Genomic DNA, 27,119 nt, shown 5'->3' with positions numbered 1-27,119 from the left:
AGGTTTAAAAGACAGTACTTTTGTAAACACAGAAGTTACGTAGGTATATTTACAGAGTAATAATTTCAGCCATATGTAAAGTGTTAAACTCTTCACCTGTTGGTACTTTAGGGGAACACTCCCTTCAGGAAGGGTGTGAGTCTCTATAAATGAACGCCACAGCAGCCGTGGGACCCAGAATGAACATTATATCATTACAGAGTCTCCGATGAAGTCATCTCTGTGCTGCAGCCCACACCTATTGTCCGAAACAACTGTGGCTTTAAGCCAAAAGCATTACTGTGTAGACGGCCGCTGAGAGATTTAAAGTCGCTGACGGCCAAATTCTTTCCCTGCTCTTCCAAATCAACGTGCAGATTTCTGTTTTTGATAGATAATTTGTGACACACATTCCTCATTTAGCATAAAATGGTATATATAAAGTTACTTTTTTAACTTAATGCTGGTTTGCCATTTGCATACTGATGATACTTTACTGGTGATGTAAAGTACATAGTACTTAAAGAATGCAGTGGGCGGTACAGAAGTGGTAACAGACATGTCGTATTAAGATAAAATTAATGTTAAAAAAATCTTTTACTATTTAATTTTAATAATTAAACATATCTGTTGGTCACTGTGCTCACTACACAGCTGTAATTTTTTCCATGTCTTTCCTTACTGTACTGTATATCTGAGTAATGACATCATCATCTTCACATCAGAAAAGCATGAGGTCTGAGGTCATGCTGGAATCTGAGTGAAACCATGTGGAGATTAAAACAGGAGTTTATCACTAACATGTACTCATCCACCAGAGCCGGGCCAAAGAAAAGAGTGAACTTGTATAAAGCATGGATGAAACGCTGAGCTTATAATACAAAATGTAGTTCTCGTTCTGGGTCAACAGATCTAACAAACTACTAAACCTCTTTCTGAAGGAAACCATTTGTGCAGTGGAAAATATGTTATAGATAGCACAAGTATTCATGAGGGAGGAAAAACATATTGAGAAAAAAAACAGAGCTTTTTTGGGTCATTCTCAGGATGATTTTTATAGTTAAAGGTGCTAAATAATGCATAGAAATCTTGTTCTCTAATATCTACACAGAATATTTGTTTCTTATTAAAGGTGCAGTGTGTAATTTTTAGAAGGATCTCTTGACAGAAATGCAAAATAATATACAAAACTATATGATCACGGGTGTATAAAGACCTTTTTATAATGAACCGTAATGTTTTTATTACCTTAGAAAGAGACATTTTTATCTACAGACACAGTGGGTCCCCTTACAGGGAAGCCACCATTTTGTGCCACCATGTTTCTACAGAAGCGCTTAACGGACAAACTTTTTTACTAAGTACATGTTTTTCAAATGATCCAGAGACAGTTTTACATGTCCATTTAGGATTTGTCCTCAGAATGAAATGGTCTATTATTACCTTATTTGAAAGGGTCATGAATAATAATGTTGAGCTCTGCTCTGATTGGCTGTTTCGCAGCTAGGCTCATGATGTCAGTAGCTCACAACAGTCCTTAAATGTTTAAGCCTGTATCAGTCGAAGATATAGATTTGGAGGAACGTCTAATAGTTTGGAGATTGTTAAAGGGCTACCTTATTATGCAAAATCCACTTTGACAAGGTGTTTGGACATAAATGTGTGTTGGCAGTGTGTGAATAAAAAATGTACCCACTCCTTTTTTAATCCCCCTTAAGCAAAAGCTCATTAGACATGCTGTTGTGATTCTCTTGTTAATGTGACATCACACTGATAAAGCCCCGCCCACAGCCACTGACTGACAACCCTGCATTACTATAGTTTCCACCCTTAGCAAGTTGTACGCTGTCCATCATTTCTCAATAGTGAGACACTGCATTCGCAGGATTCACAATCACAGTCTCTTAAGGAGCTGTAGCTCATTTGCATTTAAAGGTATAGACACGTAAACAACATGATTTTGTCCCACCCAAATAGGGGCAGTTTGGACATACTATAATAAACTATTTGTGGGATATTTTGAGCTGAAACTTCACAGACACATTCTGGACACACCTGAGACCTATATTAAATCTTGTAAAAATGGGCATAATGGGTACCCTTTAATCGACATTTCTGAGTGGTAAGTTTGTCTTTTTTCAGTTTGGACCTGCAAACGTAACTGTAATGTCAATAGTAGAACTTCAACCATAATGTCATTACCATGAACTCCTATTATTCATCTATGCCTTTGTAAATACAGTTTTACCTTCCCTCCTGTGTTTTTGAAGCTTTGATTGTGTTTATGGTGTGCAATATAGCATGTGTTCATGTGTTGTGTGTAAAAAAATTCATTATTTTTCACACAGTTTACTTATCTCAATACCGCTGTTTTCACTGTCCTAAAAACGAGCTGATGTCTTCTTTGTTCTATGAAGTCCCTCCTTCAGAAATACGTTTGTTTAGTGTGTTGTGATTGTGTAGTTTGTTTAGTGTGTTGTGATTGTGTAGTTTGTTTAGTGTGTTGTGATTCGATAGCAGCTTAGCTTAGCAGATCCGTTTGAGCCAAAGCTGGCGACTGACGTATTCCTGTGGGCGGAATTTAGTCAAAAATAGTTTTATTGATGTCAATCAACCGGGAAGTAGAGGGTTGTAGTCCAAACCAGCTGTTCTTTGTAGTCCTTAAAAAGTGAATTCTTTTAAAGGAAAATATCGCTTGACATTGAACTTTGAGCTTTATCATTTTGCAGGAATTATTTATGCTCTAACAGCAACATTACACACTAACTAAAGCTTGAAAAATGGGATCAGGAAAAATTGCAGCTTTTTTGAATTTTTTCTTAGATTGAAAGTGGACATTAATCGAATAGAATAGATTTACTGATTAAAGGGCCGTTCACACTACGGACGACAATGCTAAAAATGTAGTTTTAAAAATCATTCTATATTTAAGAGAATAACAAAGTTAACGTCATAACTAAAACGATAAACAGTCCCTCCAGAAAAACGCAATTAGATCGCATGATTCAACGCATAATCAGCCAAAGTCTGCATATTTTTTCAAATACGCTGCACTTTTGCAGCATAAATTGCAGATTTCCGTGCACAAAATATGCGGAGCTTGCATAATTTCATAATCCCCACATTTTCGTAGCAAAAAAATCACATATATCTTAGCAGAAAGTTGAAAAATGCTGCATTTACTTTACACAAGTGCAGCCATGTCCCATGTTGCCATGTTATGAAGTGACGTGATTATGTGACGGAAACAATTTAACATAATTGAAAAGCTGCAAGAGCTGCAAACAGTTTTTGCAAGTTCACGCAATTTCATGCATAAAATTGCATAAATATCCCGCATATATTCCATCTCATTTTTTAAGAAAACGTGCTGCGAGATCAAAGATTCTTGCCCGCAACAATCACAAAAAACTCCACGATTTTCTGAAAAGACTGGATAAAGATACAAGAAACAATATCATTTGGATAACTTTTGTAGCGATTGTTTTTTCTCCCAACTTTTTTCTTGATTTATTTATTTTTATTCTGAATGATAAACAATTCACAGCCAATCAAATCTATTTGAATTTAAAGTGCTTGAGTATTTAAAATAGCAGACAACACTGAGGTCCATTACATAAAATTACCTCAGGTATCCAGCGCTGGTGCAGTTGCAGTGAAATTGATTAAATAATATTTTTATTACACTATGAGATAAGATACACAAACTATTCACTGTTTAGAGATTTACCAAATGCAGTCTGCTGAGGTCATCTGCTGGTTATAGCCGCTGTAAACAAGAACAGCATATTTAAACCTTTAATGATAAAAGCAAAAGTTTTTATTAAAGGAAATCAACAATATTAGTTAATACCATTAAAGGTAAATGATTTGTGCGAGTACTACAGTGCACAAGTAAATTAACATAAAGTTATTGTTGTCATCCTGTGGTGTGAATGCTAATATAGTTTAATATCGTTTTATTTAGCGTTATGGTTATCGTTCAAGTGTGAATGGTTTTTTAGACAGTACTTATGGACATTAATTTATTTAAGTTTATTCAGAAGTATTTGACTACTGAATGTTGTGACTGGCCAATCAGAATCTAGTATTACAATACTGATTGAACAGTTGTGACATTCTCTGGGTAAAATATGTTTGTATATTGAAAGCTAATCTGACAACTGATTTCCTAAAAATCCGTTCCAGTTTCTCAATTCTCTCATGAATCTGAAGTGTCTTTCTTTTTTACAGAAAATAAATGAGTTTATGTAAAGTGCAAAGATTTGTATGATTGACATCTGAACTTTAACCTAATACAAAGTAAACAGTAAATGATTCCTTATTTATATTTATATATTTATAATATACATGTTCTCTCTCTCTCTCTCTCTCTCTCTCTCTCTTTCTCATATCTCATATGTGATATCAGCTCACATTTATTAGTTTAAGGTTCTGGATCTTCTCACATCTCATTATTTCCATGCTTTGTGATAAAATAAGGCATGTCCTTTAGGTAACCGACTGTTTAATTTGGTTGTATTTTTTCAATAATTCCACAAAACCCTAAAGTACTTAAATCCATCCTGACGTGTCATTTTAGAGGTAGGGGAGACCGGGGTTGGTTGTCACAATTTTTACTAATGCATGTATTGCTCATCTTCAAAAAATCTTTCAGCAGTAACTCCTACATGAAATGAAAACTTGGGGTCTTGGCTTTAAATGTGTATACTTTTTACTTTTATAATGTATTGTAACAGGAAGTAATTAACCATCAAAGACACTCTGACACAATGTGGTTTATAACGGGGTTGGTTGTCCCTATAGAGGTTCAATAGGATTTCAGTGATAAATTGAGATCTGAAAAGTTAATGTGTATCTTTTTAGTTTTTTAAGCTAGAAACTTCAAATAAGTTTTAATATGAATCCACCCCTATGATAGTTGTCATCAATGCCCATTATGTTTAAACAATGTGATTAAAGTGGGTGATCAGTTACTTGAATTGTCTACTGTGTTGAGAAATAAAATGAAAAATTTTTTAGTGTTAAAACCTCTTTATTTAATGCTTTATTTATTTTATTTTAACAGCAAACAAAAACAAACAAGCAGACCAACAGTCTTAAAAGGTCTACATGTCCAATACTCACATGTGACAACCAACCTAATGAGTGTTTTGTTTTTGAATGACTAATATCCTACAAGATCTCAACACAAAAACAACACCAACATGAAAATTTACTCTGACCCATAAAAATAAAAAAATGTCTCCTAACATCAATGTTTTATATCTGCTTAGCAAAATTTCAAGTGCAAATGAGTAAGCTATTAAAGGCTAACAAATTGATATCAAAATTGTACCACAGCACCATGTAGTGTGTCTGTAATAAGCAGTGAGACAACCAGCCCCGGTCTCCCCTACATTTTGATGAAAGATGATTCAATAAGAAGTAAAGCTTTTCTACTTGAGAGTAAAATGAAGAAAGCGTATCAAGAAAGTAAAAAGGGGTTGAGTGTGATGTTAGGGCTGAAGTTGTGTATGAATATCCTTGAGAAGTTATGTCATGTGTTTAGATTCTGCTTGTGTCATGGAGAGAATTATTAATAACAAACAATCTGAGAAATGTGAGCTTGTTAATGTTTCCCATCCTTTTATTAGTGTCTATGTTAGAAGAACGAGAGATGTCTTTATATTAGATACAGTACACAAATCTCATCTCTCGTCTCTGAATGATTACAGGATGATTATGAGCTCTTGGTGATTAGATCATTAACATTAATGCTGTAAAGAACTTATTTCTCTCTCTCCTTATTTAGTCAAAATCCTCCACATCAATAAATCAAAGCTTTTAGAAGACTTCTTTCTCAAGTACTGTGTGTGTTTGTGACTGTGTGTTTTTGTGTGTGTGTGTGTGTGTGCGTGTGTTCGTCACAGGAGTGTTTCAGGTTGTGTGATAGGACGGTCCTGCACAATTAAAAGTCCTGTCAGTTATGTTAGCAATGTCCGACTGGCATGAAACTCATTTTGTGATCCCAGTTTAGAAGCAGTGTTATGTGAATGTGCCAGTGTTTGAGTGTTTATGTTTGTGTATAACTTCATCCAGCTATAGCAACATTCATTTCTAAATATAAACACTGTGTGCGTGCTGCTGAAAATACTCCAAGAATCTGAGATATTAATTATCACAAGAGCGACTTCATTCACACCAATTTAAATTTCTCTAGGGACGTCAACGTAACAAAAGCTCTATATGTCTGTGAAGTTCAGCAGTGTTTGTCATGTGTCTCAGTCTGATCGGTCATTGAAGTCTTTCTGTTGTCCTCTGTGGATGTCTGTCTCTATAAATACGGTTTAATTTCAGCACAGAGCAGCTGGACTCAGTGTCCAGGGAGACGCTCATGAGACGTGAGGAACAGATTCTTGTGTAAATATATAGAAGATAAACCTACTTTTATATCCACCAGCTGCCTCGGCCTATTATAATAAGAGAACTAAGGTCATCCAAAAATTGTCAGGCATAATCAGATGTATAAAAATACACCCATCTCATACGAGAGTGTTGTGATTTAAATATCTAATGTAAGGATGCACCAATGCAAAACTTTTGTGCCAATGCACATATTTGATTATAATGACATCTACCAATACGATAGATACCGATAGTTTTGCTTTTTACTCCTTGTTTGAAATGATTATATGTTGTGAAATCCTAGACGTGCAATGAGTACAAACTGTAATTCTGTTTTCATTTTTACCCAATTCAAAAAAATCACACAGTTTGAGTTCTGATGCTTTTTTCTGCCCAGGATATCATCTGCCCTGATCATCCAAAGATTTTAAACAACCAGCAGATGTCGTATTGCGGGAGAAATTATTGTTTTATCTTCCGATACGATTATAGGGCGATATATCGGTGCATCTCTCTAATCTTAAGTACTGCTGGATATTAGTTAGCATTGCGCTGTTAATAGTTTCAGTACACTGAAAAAAAATTCATTCAATTTACTAATTTTTTTCAATTTATTACAATTTATTTAAGCTAAATTTAAACGACAGTTTTTTGTTTTGTTTTTCTAATTTTTTTGTTTAAATGTAGCTTAAATAAATTGATTGCGACCACTTTCCTTAAAATATTGAGTACATTGAATGAATAATTTTTTCAGTGTAACACTTTACTACTTAAAGTGTTGTTCATAAGACTGACATGACACCTTCATCATCATGACATGACAAGTCTCATAAACATGAAGGAGATTTTATTCACATTTATAACAACTTTCATTAAGTGTTATTTGTTCAATTATGTCATTTTTAATGCAAAGATGACATTGTTTGAATTGTCTTTGTAATGACAACTTGACATTAACCAGTGCATCATAACTTAAATCTCAAATCTCATTTAAATCTTAAATATCGTCATAAATCTGTCAGAAACATGACATAGCAGAATAATGATCAAACTTAAGAAACTACCTAGATTTATGGGTTAATATTACATTAAACTGTTATTTAAAGGTCTTTCAGTGTTAATAATGTCACTTATATATATAATTTATATATATCAAAAGATTATACTTAACTTTATGTAGGTGCACAATACATAAAAACTGACAACTACACTGAAAAAAATGATTCATTCAATTTAGTCAATTTTTTAAGGTAAGTGGTTGCAATCAATTTATTTAAGCTACATTTAAACAAAACTTTTTTGATTTGTTTTGCCTTTCTAAAAATTTTTTTGTTTAAATGTAGCTTAAATGAATTGATTGCAACCACTTACCTTAAAAAATTGAGTAAATTGAATGAATAATTTTTTATCTTTTTCACAAAGAGGGTTCTGACATTTTCTGACATAGAAGAAAAAAACGAACAAAACATTTAATCAATGTAATTTAATTTATTGTAATTAACTTTGCAACAATATGGACCCAATGCTGCATGGCTTTACCCATTATTGTACTTATTTCATTTCATTTCATTTCAGATGAATCGGTCTCCAAATGCAATGAAATATAATTTTATTATAATATTTAATAATATTTATTATTATTATTATTATTATTATTGGGGCAGCAGTGGCTCAGTGGTTCATGTAGGTTGTCTGCAAATCGGAAGGTTGGTGGTTCAATCCCGGACCAAGTGTTGAAGTGTCCTTGAGCAAGACACGTAACCCCAGCTGCTCCCGACGAGCTGGATGGCGCCTTGCATGGCTGACACCGTCTGTGTATGAATGTGTGAGTGAATGAGTGAATGTGAGGCAAATTGTAAAGTGCTTTGGATGGCCATAGGTCTGTTTTCATTTACCATTATTGAATGATTGATTTTATTTGTTAAATACATGGAGGAAAGAAAAAAAACTATTTGAAAGAGTATTAACACTTAATAACATTTTACTGACAAAATTATACTTGTGCAATTGTAGATGAGGTCAAGAAAAATATCAATGACGCTATTATAACACTTAATGACATTTTAATGACAAATTATATTTGTATCACTGGTACAAAGTGGTGAGTTATGTTGTTATGTTAATGTCAAGTCAAAGACATCTCAAACAATGTCATCTTTGCATTAAAAATGACATAATTGAACAAGTGACACTTAATGAGGGTTGTCATAAACATCCATAAAATCTCCTTCATGTTTATAGCACGTGTCATGTCATGATTATGAAGGTGTCATGTCAGTCTTATGAACACCCCTTCAAGTAAAGTGTTACCATACCAGTCCTGTTGTTGATGTTATTGTTCAGTATGTAAGTGTTATTTTAATTTAATTAAGTATTATTAAACAGAATAATGGTTAGGATGACAAATCAGAAGTACAATTGCTGTGTTCTGTTATAAAAGTGTAAAGTGACTGCAGGTGTTTATATGCATTTGTATATGCTGTTTCTAATGTTCTGTCAATACCAGGCTGATTATTCAATGTGTGTTTATGGTTAGAAAGAAACCCTGAAGTATTAAACGCTGTTTGCCTACAAATATGAATTCTTTAAATCAAGTATGATGATATTTTTCTCAGTGATCAGATTCTGATTCTGATTTCTCCCTGGTGGACAACAGCGCAGGTGAAAAATCCCACTTCTCAAACACTTACATGTGTGTTGATTTTATTTAACTTTCTGACCTAACGAATTCAACACATTGAACATCTTGTTTTAATTTTAGGTGCATGCACTATTTTCTTTTTCCAAATGCTTTTCTGATGGGAACATGGATCCTGCGAGACATGTGGGTTGTGGGATATGAGTGTAGATATGTGTAGATGAGGTTTGGTGTGAGATCATAAAGGGAGGCTGTTTATCACAAATCCTGATGTCATAGTGAGCTCAGCAGTGGTTACGTAAAGAGAAATCCCCCTCTTAAATCTACAGAGAGAAACATGAGAAACTATTGCACATTGACACACTTCATATTGAAATATTACAGACCGTTAAATAACTGCAGATTTCAAATGGGTGAATGTCACAAAATGTGAAGAACAAACTGGGTCATATTCACCCTAAAATCAAAAGAGTAAACAATATTTTATGTAACATATGTTTGATGAAAACTTTTGTTGTAAAAGTGCACCGAACTTAAACAGAAGATTGGATGTAATGTTGTGTGATAATGTCTCGCGTATATCTGTTCATGCTTATCTCTCTCTCTTGTTTGCATGTCCAGGTGAAGATGAGGTCAAGGACCAGCGACATGGAGGGACCAGAGAAACCGCTCGCTAAAATCCACAACACAGAGAAAGAGAGAAGCATGCTGGAGCAGATCAAGAAGAAACCTAAAGGTCAGAAGGAAAGCAGCGAGCAGAAAGTTCTTGTTTCTGGTACACTGAAGAAACCTTGTGAGAAAAATCAGAGGAAAGCCGGACTGCTGGAGCTGTCTAAAGAAGATCTCATTCATCTTCTAGGAGTCATGGAAGGAGAAGTTCAGGTGAGAACTGAATGCACACTAGTAGTTTCCTCCAAAATATTGTTTTGCTACAGCCCATACAGCAAAATTATTTATTTTTTAACATATTTTTAAGTATATTCAAAATATACAAAAATGGCCAAAAATATATTTACTGAAATATATTTTGAAATATATTTACACAAATATATTTATATTTAAATGTATATATTTTCAATATATTTTGGGCCATTTTAAAAATATTTTTAAATATATTTTTTTAATAAATATATTTTAAAGCATTTATATTCACATCGCATTGAAAGAAAAAAACAGGTTTGAAAAGATTCAAATTAAATATATTTTCAAATGCAAAAATATACTTATATTTCATCATTTTATATATTACTTATTTTATATTTCATACATACTTATACATTCTATACTTATACTTTATACATTTTATACAAAGTTTTATATTTTGACCAGGAAAAAATATATTTTTTGATGTATGGGTTGTAAAATTAGGAAAGTATGTGTTGCCCCTGAAATACATTTTGAAATATATTCTCGTATATGAAGGTTAAAACTAAATATATTTTCAAATTCAAAAATATTTTAACGTAAGCTTTACTTTCTACTTTACTTTTTTTTTGCCGTATGGAAGTAATTTTATGGCCACAGTCATCAACATAATATAAACACTGCAATATAGTTTGCCTGCTTATACTATGCACTAAAAGTATGTACTCCTGCAGTGATGATAAAGTTTATACATTTTAAAATAGTATGCAAGTATTGGTACATACAAACACGTAATAGAAGTTAACGTTGCTGTCAAGACCATGAACAATCATACACATGAAAATACTCATTCATGAGTATAATATTAGCCATTAATGTTATTTCTACATAACGATTAATCGCAACTAATCATTTGCAGAATAAAAGTTTTTGTTTACCATGCGTTGTGTGTATAATAGTTATGTATTATATAAATACACACATACATGTATAATGTTAAGAATTTTTTTATGTATTAATATAAAATACATTTTCTTCATGAGTATAATATTAGCCATTAATGTATGGCTGCATAATGATTAATTGCAACTAATCGGTTGCATAATAAAAGTTTTTGTTTACCATATAAGTGTTGTGTGTATAATAGTTATGTATATATAAATACACACACATAAATGTATAATTTTAAGATTTTTTTTATATATATTAATATAAAATATATTTTCTTCATGAGTATAATATTAGCCATTAATGTATGGCTGCATAACGATTAATCGCAACTAATCGTTTGCAGAATAAAAGTTTTTGTTTACCATATAAGTGTTGTGTGTAATAGTTATGTATATATAAATACACACACATACATACATGTATAATTTTAAGAACTTTTTTTAAATATATTAATATAAAATATGTTTGCTTCATGGGTATAATACTAGACATTAAAGTAGGGCTGCATAATGATTAATTGCAACTAATCGGTTGCATAATAAAAGTTTTTGTTTACCATATAAGTGTTGTGTGTATAATAGTTATGTATATATAAATACACACACATAAATGTATAATTTAAGATTTTTTTATATATATTAATATAAAATATATTTTCTTCATGAGTATAATATTAGCCATTAATGTATGGCTGCATAACAATTAATCGCAACTAATTGTTTGCATAATAAAAGTTTTTGTTTACCATATAAGTGTTGTGTGTATAATAGTTATGTATATATAAATACACACACATAAATGTATAATTTTAAGATTTTTTTATATATATTAATATAAAATATATTTTCTTCATGAGTATAATATTAGCCATTAATGTAGGGCTGCATAACGATTAATTGCAACTAATCGTTTGCAGAATAAAAGTTTTTGTTTACCATATATGTGTTGTGTGTATAATAGTTATGGATATATAAATACACACACAAACATGTATAATTTTAAGAAAAAATATATTTATATATTAAGTATTTATTTATAATATAAATGATATAAATATAAAAATGTATATACACATGTAAATATTTCTTAAATATATACATGCATGTGTGTGTATTTATATAAACATACATAATTATTAACACAGTACACACACATATGTGATATATTTATTCTGCAAACAATTAGTTGCAATTAATCGTTATGCAGCCCTACATTAAATTGTGCATAGATCTGCACTTTGACTTTTTATACAAGTAGTCGACCATCCAGCATACTTTGAATTGGGAGACACCGATTGTAATTTCAAATACTGTAGGATGTATGGAATACTGTCTATCCCATAATGCATTGCACTTGCATAAAACATAAAAAACATATCTTGTTTCACATTTTCAAGAAATATACACCATGTGACGTATGCAGAATGCTTTTCCACTGAAATCACTCCCACAGTCAAACTGTATGTTTACTGTTCTGGTTTAGTGGCATCGATCGCCCTCTGCTGGTGAAGTCTAAAGTGACAAATTCCTAGCATTATTCAGAACAAGAGCTTTTTGATGTAGTAGTGTGGTTTTCTGGACATCTACTATGGTAATAGCAGGGTATAATCTGAAGTCCCTAATGTACATTTATGTAAATGTGTATAATTCATATAAAAAATAATTAATATGAATTTTCTAAAGTAATGATTATATCCATCAGGCACGTGAGGACATTATCCATATGCTCCAGTCTGAGAGAACACGGCCAGAGGTTCTGGAGGCTCATTACGGTTCTGCGGTTTCCATCCAACCACTGCAGGCTCTACAGAGAGACAGTCTGATGACCGGCGGTGACATGACTAGAGATGATGTCTATGACATACCCATGATAGAGGTCTGATTCATTCATTCAGCTCAGAATCATTCACAACTAAACAATCATGTGATGCTGGATCACAAAACAGACGTATGACAGGTCATGATTGAATATAATGTGATGATGTCTGTCTGCAGCTGGACCGTCTGGAGGAGAAACATCGAGACACATACAGACGGATGTTAGAACAGCTTCTGTTAGCAGAGAAGTGTCACAGACGGACGGTCGCCGAACTGGAGAGTGAGAAACGCAAACACGTCGACTTCATGACTAAAAGCGACGATTTCACCAACTTACTGGAGCAGGACAGAGAACGGTGAGGACAAACTTTTGTGTATCATACTGTAGACTCTTCATTAAAGTCCCCGTCAAATCAAAACTGACTATTCTTATTTTTGCACTGTTCATTATAAACATTTTATCCATACGGGTCATTTTTAGTTTCATGTGCCCTCATAAACTGTTAAAACGCCCTCTTGTGATGATCCTTCTCTGATGACATCAACTCGATGGTTTGGGCGGATCATCTTTTAACTCCGCCCCCTCCCACTGTCAGTCTGGTGTGAAGGACATTTCTGAATCAGGGGCATAGCCACGAGGGGGCCTGGGTGGGCCTTGGCCCCCTCATTTACATATCCGCCCACTCAGATTTCCAATTGCTTAAAATACAATAAGAAAATGTTGATTTCTTAGTCTGATTGATAGATTGACCAATCAAAATGCTGCGGTTTTCAAACTTGATTGGATTATCTTATGTCATGTGTTGTTGTGCGTAACTTATGCTGTCATCTTCGCATGAGAGTTCATTAATATTCGGTGACAATGGCAGCTGGCCATTTATTTATTTATAGGTTTTAAGCTATTGCCCCCTCATTTTAAGATGGGACCCCCCAAAAATAAAATTCTAGCTACGCCCCTGTTCTGAATAGACTGCCTCAGGGATGACTTATTTTTGTAGGCCAACCCGGAAGTTAGCGGGACACTGGTTCTCTTGCCATAAAGCTCATTCATTTATCCCATAGACTTTTGGATTATCTCCAAAAATAATCTCTGTGTTTAACAAAAGTTTATGACACTTAGACGTTTTGTCCAACAAGTTAGTCTGCACAGATGAACACAACTTTTATGAAGTCCACTTTTTTATATTACTAGTAAAGCATTTACATCTCCAAATTCATGATTTTTTTTCATTCATCTGTCAAGATTAACTTGTTGGACAAAACGTATAAATGTCATAAACTCTTGTTAAACACAGTTTATTTTTGGAGATAATCCAAAAGTCTATGGGAATATGAATTAAAAAGTTACTCTTCCTATATATATATATATACGGTATACATCATCATGCGGCACTTTATGAAACACCTCATTTTCGATATCCAATCAAATCACAGTGGAAAACCCAAGCTACGCCTTTTCCTCGTCTGATATTATGATCACTTGAAAATATATCACAATAAATTCGACGCCAACGTCCTGTTCACAAGGAATTTAACATCTACCTTCCTCTGTTACTCGCTTAGACAGTACATTAAACTTTACAGAAAATTAAATACTGTAGATTTGAACTGAAGATTTCTGCATGTGAAATGTGCCATTGCAAAGGCACAATAATATAAAGTCAGGGCTCCAGACTGCCACCAAAATTTGAGAGTGTGCCACTAAATTTTACATCCAGTCGCACATGTGCGACCAGTAAATTTGACCTTTTTTTGTGACACTGAATTTGAAACAGCACATTGTACTTTCTCCATCTATCATTATAGTATTTATTAGTAATTCAGTGGAAATTAGTAGAAATTTGAATATTTGGTTAGCATGTTGATTTACAGTGTGTGCCCCTAAATTTTCTGGTTGCACCCCTAAAATTTTCAGTTGGGGGCCGCTGTGCCCAGTTAGTCTGGAGCCCTGTAAAGATATTAAAGCTGCTGTTTGATACTATTGAAAAAACCATGGTTTTACTATATAATTTTTTTTGTGTTTTAACTGTAGTAAAACCTTGGTTAATAGGACTATTAAACATTATGTTATCTATTGAAAATCAGGTGACTCATACCTGCAAAATCCAAACAATTTTCAGGATGAGATAATGAGGTCATTCATCCTCAGTCTCATGAGACCCTCATAAGGGTACTTTATCTCTGTCACGCTCCTCTCACTTAATCTTTACCCACCTGAACTTAAGAAAAGTAGGATGATTGAAAGGGGCTAACATTAGCTGACATGAACTAACAATTATTTATCTTTGTTAATGCCAATATAATGGTTTATGTCAGTTCTTTGTGCATTAAAAGTTGTGAACAGTTACAACGTTTGATTTTAAAATGATGATGCATTAACTAATATTAACAAACCAGTCTTACCAGTAACTGTTATGCAAGATCTATAATCATTGTCTAAACATTTAGATATTTTTTTATTTAAACCAGAGCATAAAAGCAATGAAACTGATCAAAAACTATATGTGAAATGTTTGATTGCTTTAGTTTTGCTGTAATGACAGTGATCTAGAGGAGGAGGCGATGTGTGCGAGCAGCACATTCCTCTATGATTGTCTCATTTCACAGATTCATAACAGGTGAAGTCACGCTATCACCACCACACACCACCTGTGAATGAACGTGATGGGAAATCCCGACAGGAATATAAAACTGCTGTGTGTTCAGCTTTTACAAAACATCTGTGATGTCTTTCCTCCTTAAATTACCTCTCTTTCTCTTTTCTGCATCTCTTTCTGTCTCTCATGAAGTCCTTTATTGAAGAAAGACAGGAAGAAGGTCGTTGATAAACATACTGATGATATTTATCATCAACAACTATTAGCAAACTAAACAAAATTCAACGTTAACTATCTACTAAACAGTTCGAGTGTTTACATTTTGCATTTACATTTATGCATTTGGCAGACTGGGTTTGAACACAATGATCTTCCACTGAGCTACACACAAGCTTTTATTTAAGTCCTGCTGAACAAAGCAGATAAAGTGATGTGATTAATCTTCATGTCTTGCATTTAAAACACATAGAGAAGCTACGGTGGACAAACATGTCATCATTGGAGACAACTTAGTAAAAAAGTTTGGGTTTCTCTAGAAACATAGCGGCACAAAATGGCGGCTTCCATGTATGTAGATAAAATGTCTAATTCTGAGGCAATAAAAACATAACGGTTCATTATGAAAGGTCTTTATACACCCCTGATAATTTAGTTTTGTATATTATTTTGCATTTTTGTCAAGAGATCCTTCTAAAAATTACACACTGCACCTTTAAATCAGAATTTTTAAAAACAATCACATTCATATTTTAGCTACTAAAAGATGCTAACATTAAATTACAGATTAGATGATTTATAATCCTCTCTCTTCTCCAGTCATTCTGATCAAATCGACATTTTCATGAAAATGTATTCAACCATATCCAAATTCTGAGGCGTGCCAATTATATTATTAAACTTGAAGAAGGTTTTTTATATTGAAGGAGAATAAAGCAACAATGTTTTTGTTCTTCACTCTAAAAGTGGCTGGGTTATTTGTAGCCCATGGTGGGTGAATATTGGACAGAACACACCGCTGGGTTAAAATTGACCCAATGCTGGGTTGTTTTAACCCAACTGTTGGGTTATTATAATTAATGGTTGCATAACAACAACCCAACATTGGGTTATTTTTAACCCAGCACAGGGTAATTTTCAACCCAGCATGGGTTCTGTCCAGTATTTACCCATTGTGGGTCGGGAATAACCCAGCCATTTTTAGAGTGTTCCTTTATTCTATTTATATAATAGTAATCCACAAGTCCAAAACATCCCAAAACAAAGTCCCAACCATCACCCGGCAACATAAATACAATGAGATACATGATTTCTGTTTACAAATGTAACATTATAAATACAAAGACTATCTTTTCAAGGATGGGATCCATGCATGACGTTGTTGATGTAATGGTAATAGAAAAACTATTAGTGTGGTGTTATTATTATAATAGCATTGACACATTCAACTTAAGTAATGTCAAGTCAGTATTACTATACAACAAAATCAAACTTCTTTCTATTAACCTTACAGTTAATGGGCATAATCTTTAAACCTTAATCTTTTCTTTAATCTTTTGTTTATTTTAGTTTGTGTTGTTTAAATATGCTATACTTCCTCATTGCATTTGTGAGTGACATGGCTTCAGCTGAACCGAGAAAGCGTGACATTGTTCTCCCAGAAAACAATTTTTTTTCTCCGGCATTGTTCCCAGTTCCCATGGGAACACTGAGTTGCAGTAATTGGGTCATTTTGTTGAAGTTTATGTGAGATGGAAAGTGAGCTCTTGAAATGCTACAGAAGGTTTAGTGCATTGGCCAGCGGTTTAATTGACTGCTTCCTAAAACAATACACTGACTTGGAGAAAAAGAGAGAGAGAGAGAGAAAAGCTGGGAAACGAGTCTGAATGTTGTCTGTAGCTCCTCCTCCTCTGACCATATATGGGCAGTAGAGTTGTGTGTGTGTTGGAACGATGATATCAGAGGTTGAGTTTCACACCACATTCACATCTCACTCCACTGATGACATGTTTGGAATGTGATGGAGAACTCGGAATGATGCGTCTCTGTAGAGTAGCTTAAGCTGTGCACTATGAAGGAGAGACCTGGACTCTTTCCCAGCTAGACGGTGTGAGTTTGAAAACTGTTTGAAGTGAATGCAAAGGAGCAGTAAGCTTGGATCAGTGCGGATCTGTCGTAAAATTCTCAAATGTGCATTATGAAAAGCGAGGAAATGAGGTCATGGAAATCTGAATCAAATGCGCTGTGTTTTTTGTGCTGTCTGGCACTTATTTTCTAATGGTCATGTTAGTCTTAGTTAAGTAGACTCCTGCAGAGCAGGTCAGTGTAAACATTTACCAACACCGTAGACATTTCTTTAAATCCCATTGTTGGCACCGCTCTTGTGCTGTGACTTTTTGCCAGGTGGACACTTTTTCCTATTGATGTGCCAGGCTGTTGGTAAGCTGTTGTAATGCTATGATCATTAAAGCAACACTATGTAGTTTTTTTACATTTAAATAATGTCTCTAAAATTATTTAAATGATAGAACAACTTTTAACTGGACAAATTTTACTGTTGCTGCAACCTGAGCAGTCTCCTAGCTGCTACAAGCACACCCTGAAAGTGGTGGTGGAGGGTAGGAAACACAGCCCCGCCCCTCCCCCTGCCTGCAGAAGAGTGTCTGATACAAGGCACTGTTGCGCTTTTCAACCACATGGGGGAGCTGTAAGTCATTTTTACATGGAAACTACATAGTGGAGCTATAAGTGTAAAATACTCAGCGACTGACAATAACACAAACATTCTCTTAATATAATCTGTGCTCTTTACTATCATGCTTTATTCAGAAACATACATCTCCGAATTTGACATCAAGTGAATCTCAATAAACAACTCTCTTTATGTTGTATATCTCATTTGTATAAGGGAGAAGTGTTATGGCTTTCATTTAAATTGAATCCACGTCAATCTCTATTCTGTATTTTCTCCAGACTCAAGAGATTGTTGGAGCAAGAGAAGGTGTTCCAGGCTCGCAAGGACAAGGATCACAGCAAACGTCTTCAGAAAGTTCAAGAAGAGCTGGTCCAGCTGAAATCATTTGCACTAATGCTGGTGGATGAAAGACAGCTTCACATTGATAAGATTGACCAGCAGAAACAGAAAGTCCAAGACCTCAGCGAAAAGCTGCATGAAAGAGAGCAACAATTGGAGATTGCTGACAGCAAAGCTAAAGAAGACGGCCAGAAGATCCAGAGGTTGGAGCTGGACCTTGAACATAAGACCTCCAAATTTACACAAGATCATGAGGAGATGACCACCAAACTAGCCAAGCAGGAATCTGAAAGCCGACAGCTGCGTCTGAAGTTGGCCAGCCTGTCACGCAAGGTCGAGGAGCTGGAGGAGACCAATGGTACCCTGCAGAAATCTGAGGAAGACCTTCAGGACTTGCGGGACAAAATAAGCAGAGGTGAATGTGGAAACTCGAGCCTCATGGCTGAGCTGGAGAACCTTCGGAAGAGAGTGCTGGAGATGGAGGGCAAAGACGAGGAGATCACGAAAACTGAGGCGCAATGCAAAGAGCTAAAGAGGAGGCTTCAGGATGAGGAGAACCACAGCCGTGAGCTGAAACTAGAAGTAGAAAAACTGCAGAAGAGAATGGTGGACCTGGAGAAACTGGAGGGAGCTTTTAATGTGAGCAAATCTGAATGTGCTCAACTTCACACCAACCTGGAAAAAGAAAGAGCGCTTACAAAGAACTTAGCCTCTGAGCTAGAAACGGTTAAAAACCACATGAAAGATCTCGAGTGCTCAGAATCGAGGTTGGAAAAGGTTGAGATGAGTTTAAAAGACGACTTGACCAAACTAAAGTCGTTCACTGTGATTCTGATGGACGAGAGGAAGAACATGGCTGAGCGAATTAAACAAGAGGAGAAGAAAAGTGAAGAGTTGAGTAAAATGTTCAAAGCGGAGCAATGCAAAGTCACGGACGTCACCGAAAAGCTGATCGAGGAAAGTAAAAAGCTTCTTAAATTGAAGTCAGAGATGGAGACGAAAGCGTCCGCTCTTACGAAGGAAAAAGAGGACCTGAAGTCTCAACTTGCAAACAGAGAAGAGAAAATGAAGGATCTGAACGAGAAGGTTTGTCAGATGCAGAGTAAAATGGACAAGCAGGAGGAGGTCAAGGATAAGGTGGGATTTTCCGAAGAAGACAACAAGGTTAAGGAGCTGACCCAGGAGATCGAAAGACTCAGGAATCGCCTTAAACAGCTCGAGGTTGTGGAGGGTGATTTGTTGAAGACAGAGGATGAGTACGACATACTCGAGAAGAAGTTTCGAACTGAGCAAGACAAAGCCAATGCCCTGTCCCTGCTCCTGGAAGAAATGAAGACACAGATCACCAAGAACAAAGCCATAGAGAAAGGAGAGTTGGTGAGCCAAGAAGCCGAACTCAGGTTACGTTGCCGAATGGAGGAGGCCAGAACGAGAGATCTTCAGACTGATGTCCAAGCTCTAAAGGAGAAGATTCATGAGCTCATGAACAAGGAAGACCAACTGTCCCAGCTTCAGGTGGATTATGCGATTCTGCAACAGCGGTTCATTGAAGAGGAGGATAAAAAGAAAAACATGAGTCAAGAAGTCCTTAAACTAACCAAAGAGCTAGAAGCCACCAAGCGATACAGCCGTGCCCTTAGACCCAGTATGAATGGAAGGAGAATCGTGGATGTTCCTCTTACTTCCATTGCAGTACAGACCGACGTGGACATCAACGAACACGCTGAGGACGAGACTCCGGCGGTCTTCATTCAGAAGTCTGTCCAAGAGGAAAATCATATTATGAGCAATCTGAGGCAAAAGGGTCTCAAGAAGCCGACAGTGCTGGAGCGATACCCACCAGCAGCCACAGAGGTGGGAATGAGGAAACCATGGACCCCTTGGATGAAAAAGAAAGAAGCAGTAACTATCACACAAGAGGTTACGTCAGGCAAAACAACCCAACAGGTCAACGGAACAACGACCACGTCTCCGAAAGCAGGTCGACCCCTCCATATTAGGGTGACACCAGACCATCAGAACAGCACGGCCACATTGGAGATCACCAGTCCACGTGCTGAGGACTTCTTCGCCAGCACCACTATCATCCCGACTCTTGGTCTCCAGAAGCCTCGGATAACTATCGTTCCTACCTCTATGCTGCCAAAGTCCAAGGGCAATGGAGGACCTGAGCGGATGAAGTCCCCAGTTACTATCACAGCCATCTCCAGAGCTAAATCTCCAGAGAAAGGTAAAGGCTCGCTGATGGAGCATCCCGCCTCTCCTATGTCCATCATCACTGTTAGTGCAACGCCAATCTCCCAGGCGTCCATCTCCCCAGAACCACAGGAGATGACCATGGGCAGGGCTGTGTTCAAGCTGACTCCTGAAAAGCAAACCGTTCCAACGCCTGTCCGAAAGTACAACTCCAATATAATCACCACAGAAGATAACAAGATTCATATCCACCTGGGGTCACCTGGGTTCAAGAAATCTCAGGATGATAAAAGCGGCACAGTGACGGTTTGGCCTAATGGTGTAAGTTCAGACGGTAAGGACGTGTGTACGGGAACAGTTCTGCGTTCTCCTCGACAGACTTCTGCTATTTTGGGGAACCCCGGCAAGATGACCAGCAGCATCACGATAACTCCCATCACCTCGGCTCCTTCGAGATCCACTCAGTCTGTAGTGAGTATATTTCTGTATCTGTTAATGTGTGGACCCGGTGTACATTTGTCTAAAATGAGTGGGCATATTTGCCATTATAGCGAACCTAAATAGTCATTTAACAATTAATACTATGATTCTGTGTCGCTAAAAACAAAGTTATAACATTCAATCTTCTATATTACAGTTGCTTCTGAAATGTTTCAAAATGATATCAGGGGGTGTCTGCTCCCTAGATAACTCTCTTTCAAGGTATCGATGAATCAAATACATTCCCCACTACGTACTGTATGATCTCCAACTAACACTGGAATGTATTGATGTGTTTCTCCACCCGGGAAAGATTGTCAAAAATCCTTGAGATAGTAACTCCGCCTGACAAACCCTTATATCTCACATCTTAGCTTTAATACCTAGCCCACCTTTTAGTATTATGTGTGACTGTCACTGGGTTAACCTGCTTATCCCTGCCTAGCACATCCTACTAAATGAAACAGCAATGATAAGAACCAAAGCAAAGGTCAAATGCATGACAGCATACTGTATGACAGATGTCAGCTGTTTGTAAAGAGAAGTTGTCGGCAGTTTTATGAAAAAGGCATCATGTTTGTCTTCTTTATGTGGATGGCCACCCTTGTCCCATTATTTCATTTATATTTTATTTGTTTGTGTTTACATTTCAGTTATATTTAACTAATGCATCTTATGTATTTTATTTCAATATCCTCCATTCCAGTGACTGATTGTTTGCTGATTCCCCCAAATATGGGTTTACTAAATATTTGTACTTTTACAAATGCATATAATTTAATGCATCTAATCTGACGCATAATGCGAACAATCTTGAAACGCAACAGGTTGTAATAAGCTACTGTCCGCTAGAGGGCGCTTGTCCCTAAAACACTTTACGGCGTCATAATAAGCTTGCACAAACTACCTATGGGGTCATTACTTTTCCTATATTTATAAATCAATCAAATGTATTTACAAACATGTTATTTATTTCTAAATTAATTATATTTACAAATGAAAGAATGTATATATTTGTAGATTTGTAGACAGTGGCGGCGTGTGACTTTTCTTCACGAAATCAAAATATGTGTTCGTAGTGTCATGTTTTTTTGCGTCATGTCTTTAATCATAAACCCTTCGAAGCATCTGGCGCAGGCTCGTATTTTGACATGACACGCGATGCACATACGTTTCCATAATGCGCTGAACACATATTTTGAAATGACGAGCCACGTACATGACGGGTTACATACATGTTGTGACGAGTTAAGCATCGTGTGCCCTCGTAAGAAAAGTCATCGGCCGCAACTGCTTGATAACAATTCCATGTTTACAAGTCTGAAAAACGTCATTTTCAAAAATAGAAGATAGATAAGTGAATTACCTAGACTTTATATATTGCAAATACACGAATACTGTGTTAAAATGTTAAGTGGAGTTCATTGTAAACACTGGCGAAATATAAGCTCAAGTTTTCTGTCTTTTTGCAGCATGGAACGAATGTGCAGTCATCTCGCTCCACAACAACAAGAATCCCTGTGTCAAAAGGTATGAAAACAGGGAAAGAAGCGGTTATAGGCCTGTCCACGACATCACGATCTGAGAGTCAATCTATGAAAATTGAACTGAGGAAATCTGCTGTTTGCAGCTCTTTAGTCACAGGAGGAGGAAAGAGTTCATGTTAATACACCACACCGCATTATCATTCACACTGAGCCTTACATTTCTGAACTGAATCACAATATTTCTGGTGTATATATTAAATGTATGTCAAATAAGACTTTAGGTACTGTACAGACACATGTAACACATGTAACGTGTTTCATCTTCGCACGTATCACTAACTGGTTGTTGTTTTCTTTTCATATTTATTTTTTCATTTACCATTTCACTAATGTTTTACTCTGCCAAGCTGCTTGTGGAGGTTTCCAGAGGGCTGAAAATGCGTTGTATCACACGTCACAGATTGCATTTTGTGATTCCACTAAATAAATATTCTTCTGCCTTCAAAATACACACTGATCTATTGTTATTTTGGTTTTTGGACAATAATTGAAAATGACCCAAGCCTGATGTGAACTTTGATCACCAGCGCATTATTGCATTACATCATCATCATCATCATCAGAGCACCTGCACCCATGACGTCATCATCTTATCAGAGGTATTGAATATCAATCAGGAAACCTCCATAACATGTAAAGAACATTTTAAAGCATATTGATGTGCAGCATGTTCAGTCGATCGACTCTAGACCCGCATTATCAATACTCACTGACTTATTAACACTGTCAACTCTTCTTAATTTTATATTAGGCCTTAAATTATAACAACAAAACAGTGTTGATTTCATTTCAAGTAAGTATTCTGAATATATGATCTTAATTTAATGAACAAAACATGTTTTAAAATAGCATAACATATATGAAAATGAGCTGCACCATTTTTGAATCAATTTTGAAATATAATTTTAAATAAAATTGTGCAAAAGAAAAATGGCCAAAACATATACTGTATGTATTGAAATATGTTTACAAAAATGTATCTTCCACAAATATATTTTTAGGACATTTTTGTATATTTTTAAAAATAAATATATATATTAAAGCATTTATTTTCGCATGGCATTGAAAGAAAAACTTGTTAAAACATAACAGAAAAAATTAAAATTAAACATATTTTCAACTGCTAAAATGTACTTAAACATTTTATACAAACTTTTATATTTTGGCCAGGAAAATATAGTTTTTGCCGTATGGGTTGTAAAATTGAAATGTTGTTTATTATTCGTTGCCCCTGAAATACATTTTGAAATATATGTTAATATATGATGGCTAAAACTACATATTTTTACATTTTACAAAAATATATTTAATTAAGCTTTACTTTCTACAGAATGTTAAATATATTTAAGTAGTATTTGTGCATATATTTAAGATATTTTTTTGCCGTATATGAGTCTGATTCTGATTTTAAGTTTTGTTTTGTACAAACATTAACATAATGCACCTTGAACATTTCTTTAATGAAGAGGTTTTAAATGAGAAAAGATTGACTTTTGTTAGTTGCTTTGCAAAATCATTCAATATCCATCATGACAGGATGATTTTTGAAGGACTTTAACTCATCTGATAGGAGGGAAGATGTTACTCCTGAGCTCTCTGAAACTATTCATTCATAATGAAAACCTGTCTCACATGTTTACTTGTTTTTATTAAAGGCTCTTAAAGATTTAAAGATGAGACACACATTCATTTATTAATCCGTAAGTTTTTAGAAATACATTAAAATGAAATGATTGACAGTGTTTTAAACACACCTCTCTTATGAAAAACATACATTTGGCACATTCATTGTTTCTCATTCTTATTTGTTATTCAGCGTAATGCAGATGTTTCTCGTGAGAAGGTTTGCTGCTTTGTGTATCAACATCAATGACTCTTAATTTGATTAATTCCATATTCATCGCAGTGCCAATAATCTGCCTGCATTCATTTTCTAATCCATTGATGTACAATAACAAGTTCTGATGACTAGCTAATGACATCACTCACCAGTTCTGAGAAATCCGTCATAAAATCCTTCTGATATTTTCACCATACGTGAGTTTGAATCTGAAAGCGATTCTTTCCATGAAGTCAATGTTGGATTTTAAGATCTCTGTGTAATGTGTCAGTATGCTCACGTTCTCTGTTTTCATCCACAGAGAATGTTGTGCCCCATGTGAATGGAGAGGCGCGCTGAGAGTTTGTATCAGATGAGTTCAGAGCGACATTGAGTCCTGCACATCACTGTGATGTAGATCCATCAAACCCGCACGGTGGAAGCACAAAGACCCGTATAGTTTGGTGGCACGTGTGCATGTTTCCACATCACACATTGATGTTTTATGAGAGTCAGACTCAGATCAAGTGTTAAAACACAGGCTACAGAAAATTGAACTGAGACTTTGAGGTCAAGATGATGTCAATGTGAAAAGCCAGAGTATGTTAGAAGGAGAAAGCCAGATGTTTGTATGGATTCTGATAGACACATTGCTTTAGCTTGATGCAAATTACTTATTGTTCAGCTAAATTCCCCTTTTCTGAGTCTAATTTGGTCAAATTATCCACATTTTATCACTATAATGTCTTGAGAGGCCGATAGGATTAAATACATATACACTGTAAAAAGTGAAAAGTTGGATAAAAAAATCATCTTAAAATATTACTTCAGTTTCACTTTAGTTGAAAAAACTTACTTTTGGGGTTTTTTACAAATTGAAGTATTTTTTAAGTTGATCCAACTGTTCACTCTTTATAGTGTAGATGTTGCAAAAGCATTAACCATTTTTAATATTATAATACTTTCAATGTCTCACCTCTCATTAGTTTGCATTTCTAAGACTTGACCCTATATTTACTTTATTCATATTATTGTGGATGATTGATTCATCAGCGCATAATCTAAAAAAAGAAATGTTTGTTTTGATAATAATTTATCATGATATAATCTCAGTTGCTGCTTTTTAAGAAATGTTTTCATCTTGCTAATATGTAATGTAATGAGTGAAACACATATGTAAAGATGATCTGGAGGATGTAAAGATAAATCTTCTGGAGGAGGTTTATGGGGTCCTGCACAATACTGTAAGCACAGACAAGTTAATTCAACTTAAAAACAGGGGAACTCGCTGTCCTAAAAATGACAGTTTTACACACAAGTAACTTTAAGTTAGATCTACTTAAGCTAGATTCATAAACAAGAATTAAAATTTTTCATTCACTGAACATAAAATGTCTCGTTCCAACAATATATTCTTGTTAGATTAACAAAACATTTTGTTATACATAACATCCTGTCCTACAAATGGTCATTTACCAGTATAAGAAACTTTATTTCACACATCTTATTTTAACAGTTTTGTAAAAAATCTAATATGGCAAAAAATATATATATTTAAAAAAATTTAAATATACAAAAAATGGACAAGAAATATATTTTGGAATATGTTTAAAAAATATATATTTTTCACCCATATATTTTTTGGCCATTTTTAATACATTTATTTAATTTAAAAATAAATTAATTTTAAAGCATTAAAAAATTATATTTAGCCCCTTGATATATTTCAATCCAAGGAAATATATTTACGTTGCATTGAAAGTTGAATTGTTTTAAATGGGTTCAAATTAAATATAGTTTCAACTTCAAAAATATACTTTATTAAAATATAAATAATACAGTTTTGCCATATGGGATGTAAAATTAGAAATGTATTTGCTAGCCCTAGAAATACATTTTGAAATATGAAGCTTAAAGTTAAATATATTTTCAAATACCAAAATATTTTCAATTGAAAATAACTTTCTATAAAATGTATTTACCATATATTTAATATATATTTTTGTCATATGGGAAAGAGAACTCTGCAATCTTTACCTCTCAAAAAACCTGCAAACTAAAGGTAACATCAAGTAAAGCAAAGGTTTCAACTTCGCACAAGACCTCATCACAGAAATCTCAATCATGGCAAGTATACTTATTTTTTGCGGTTAAAAAAAATGAGGGTTAACACTGAATCAACTGCAAACTTAAAATTTAGATCTGATTCTCTTCTGAATGTCTGTTTATGATCCATTAAAATAAAGGCAATCCCCACATTGTGTTTATATTTGTTTTACTCAGAAATGCATCACAAAGTAAAATAGGTTGAGATCTTTCACAGGTGAGTCTCTGAGCATATTTTGTGGATGCTTTATAAGAGCTAAGAGGTGTAATTTTCTGCTCTTGTTGATATTAATGTGATGAGTAATAGGGCAAAGCCTTTAAATAAAAAGAGCAGTTTAGTGTGTAATAAAGTGCATTATACTCATATCAATGACATTCATTTCCACTTTACCAAATAAAACCAAGTTATTCAGCAGGTGACTTTATATTTTCTTCACTACTTTTCATTTCTTATTTACTGCTGAGACTGTTGAGCATGTAATACTGCAATGTAGGAAATATAATAGAGAAAGAGAAGAATTACTAAATAAATTAAGAAACTAAAACCAATGTCATTCTTTCAGATTTGTTGACTTGTACAGTAGAACAATCATAGTAAAATGGGAATTACTTAGTTATCTCAGAAATACAAGGTTGGAAGGTAGAATATAATACCTTTATAACGCTCCACACTCCAGTCCAGTTGGTGGCGGTAATGCAACATAAGT

General features: G+C 34.8%; 1 protein-coding gene across 6 annotated transcripts in view; it reads left to right on the top strand.

Annotated features, from left to right (window-relative positions):
• Window positions 1-25,828, top strand: part of filip1b (filamin A interacting protein 1b) — a 32,867-nt gene extending 7,039 nt beyond the window's left edge. For 2 of the 6 annotated variants that reach the window (XM_073856432.1, XM_055186033.2), the window contains 5 exons: window positions 9,626-9,886; window positions 12,521-12,694; window positions 12,814-12,992; window positions 18,204-20,931; window positions 22,413-22,936. In XM_073856432.1, the coding sequence (XP_073712533.1) occupies window positions 9,632-9,886; window positions 12,521-12,694; window positions 12,814-12,992; window positions 18,204-20,931; window positions 22,413-22,607 (3,531 nt within the window). In that variant the 5' untranslated portion in view covers window positions 9,626-9,631 and the 3' untranslated portion in view covers window positions 22,608-22,936. Of the gene's footprint in view, window positions 1-9,625; window positions 9,887-12,520; window positions 12,695-12,813; window positions 12,993-17,206; window positions 17,340-18,203; window positions 20,932-21,097; window positions 21,163-22,412; window positions 22,937-24,628 lie in introns of those variants that run through there. The other 4 variants (XM_073856433.1, XM_073856436.1, XM_073856435.1 and 1 more) reach the window with 4 other exon arrangements.
• The last annotated feature ends 1,291 nt before the right edge of the window (window positions 25,829-27,119 follow it).

This window comes from Misgurnus anguillicaudatus, chromosome 18 (assembly GCF_027580225.2).
Source record: "Misgurnus anguillicaudatus chromosome 18, ASM2758022v2, whole genome shotgun sequence".
Lineage (NCBI taxonomy): Eukaryota > Metazoa > Chordata > Actinopteri > Cypriniformes > Cobitidae > Misgurnus > Misgurnus anguillicaudatus.
Note: the sequence above shows the minus strand (reverse complement) of the source record. Positions and strands in the feature narration are given on the sequence as shown.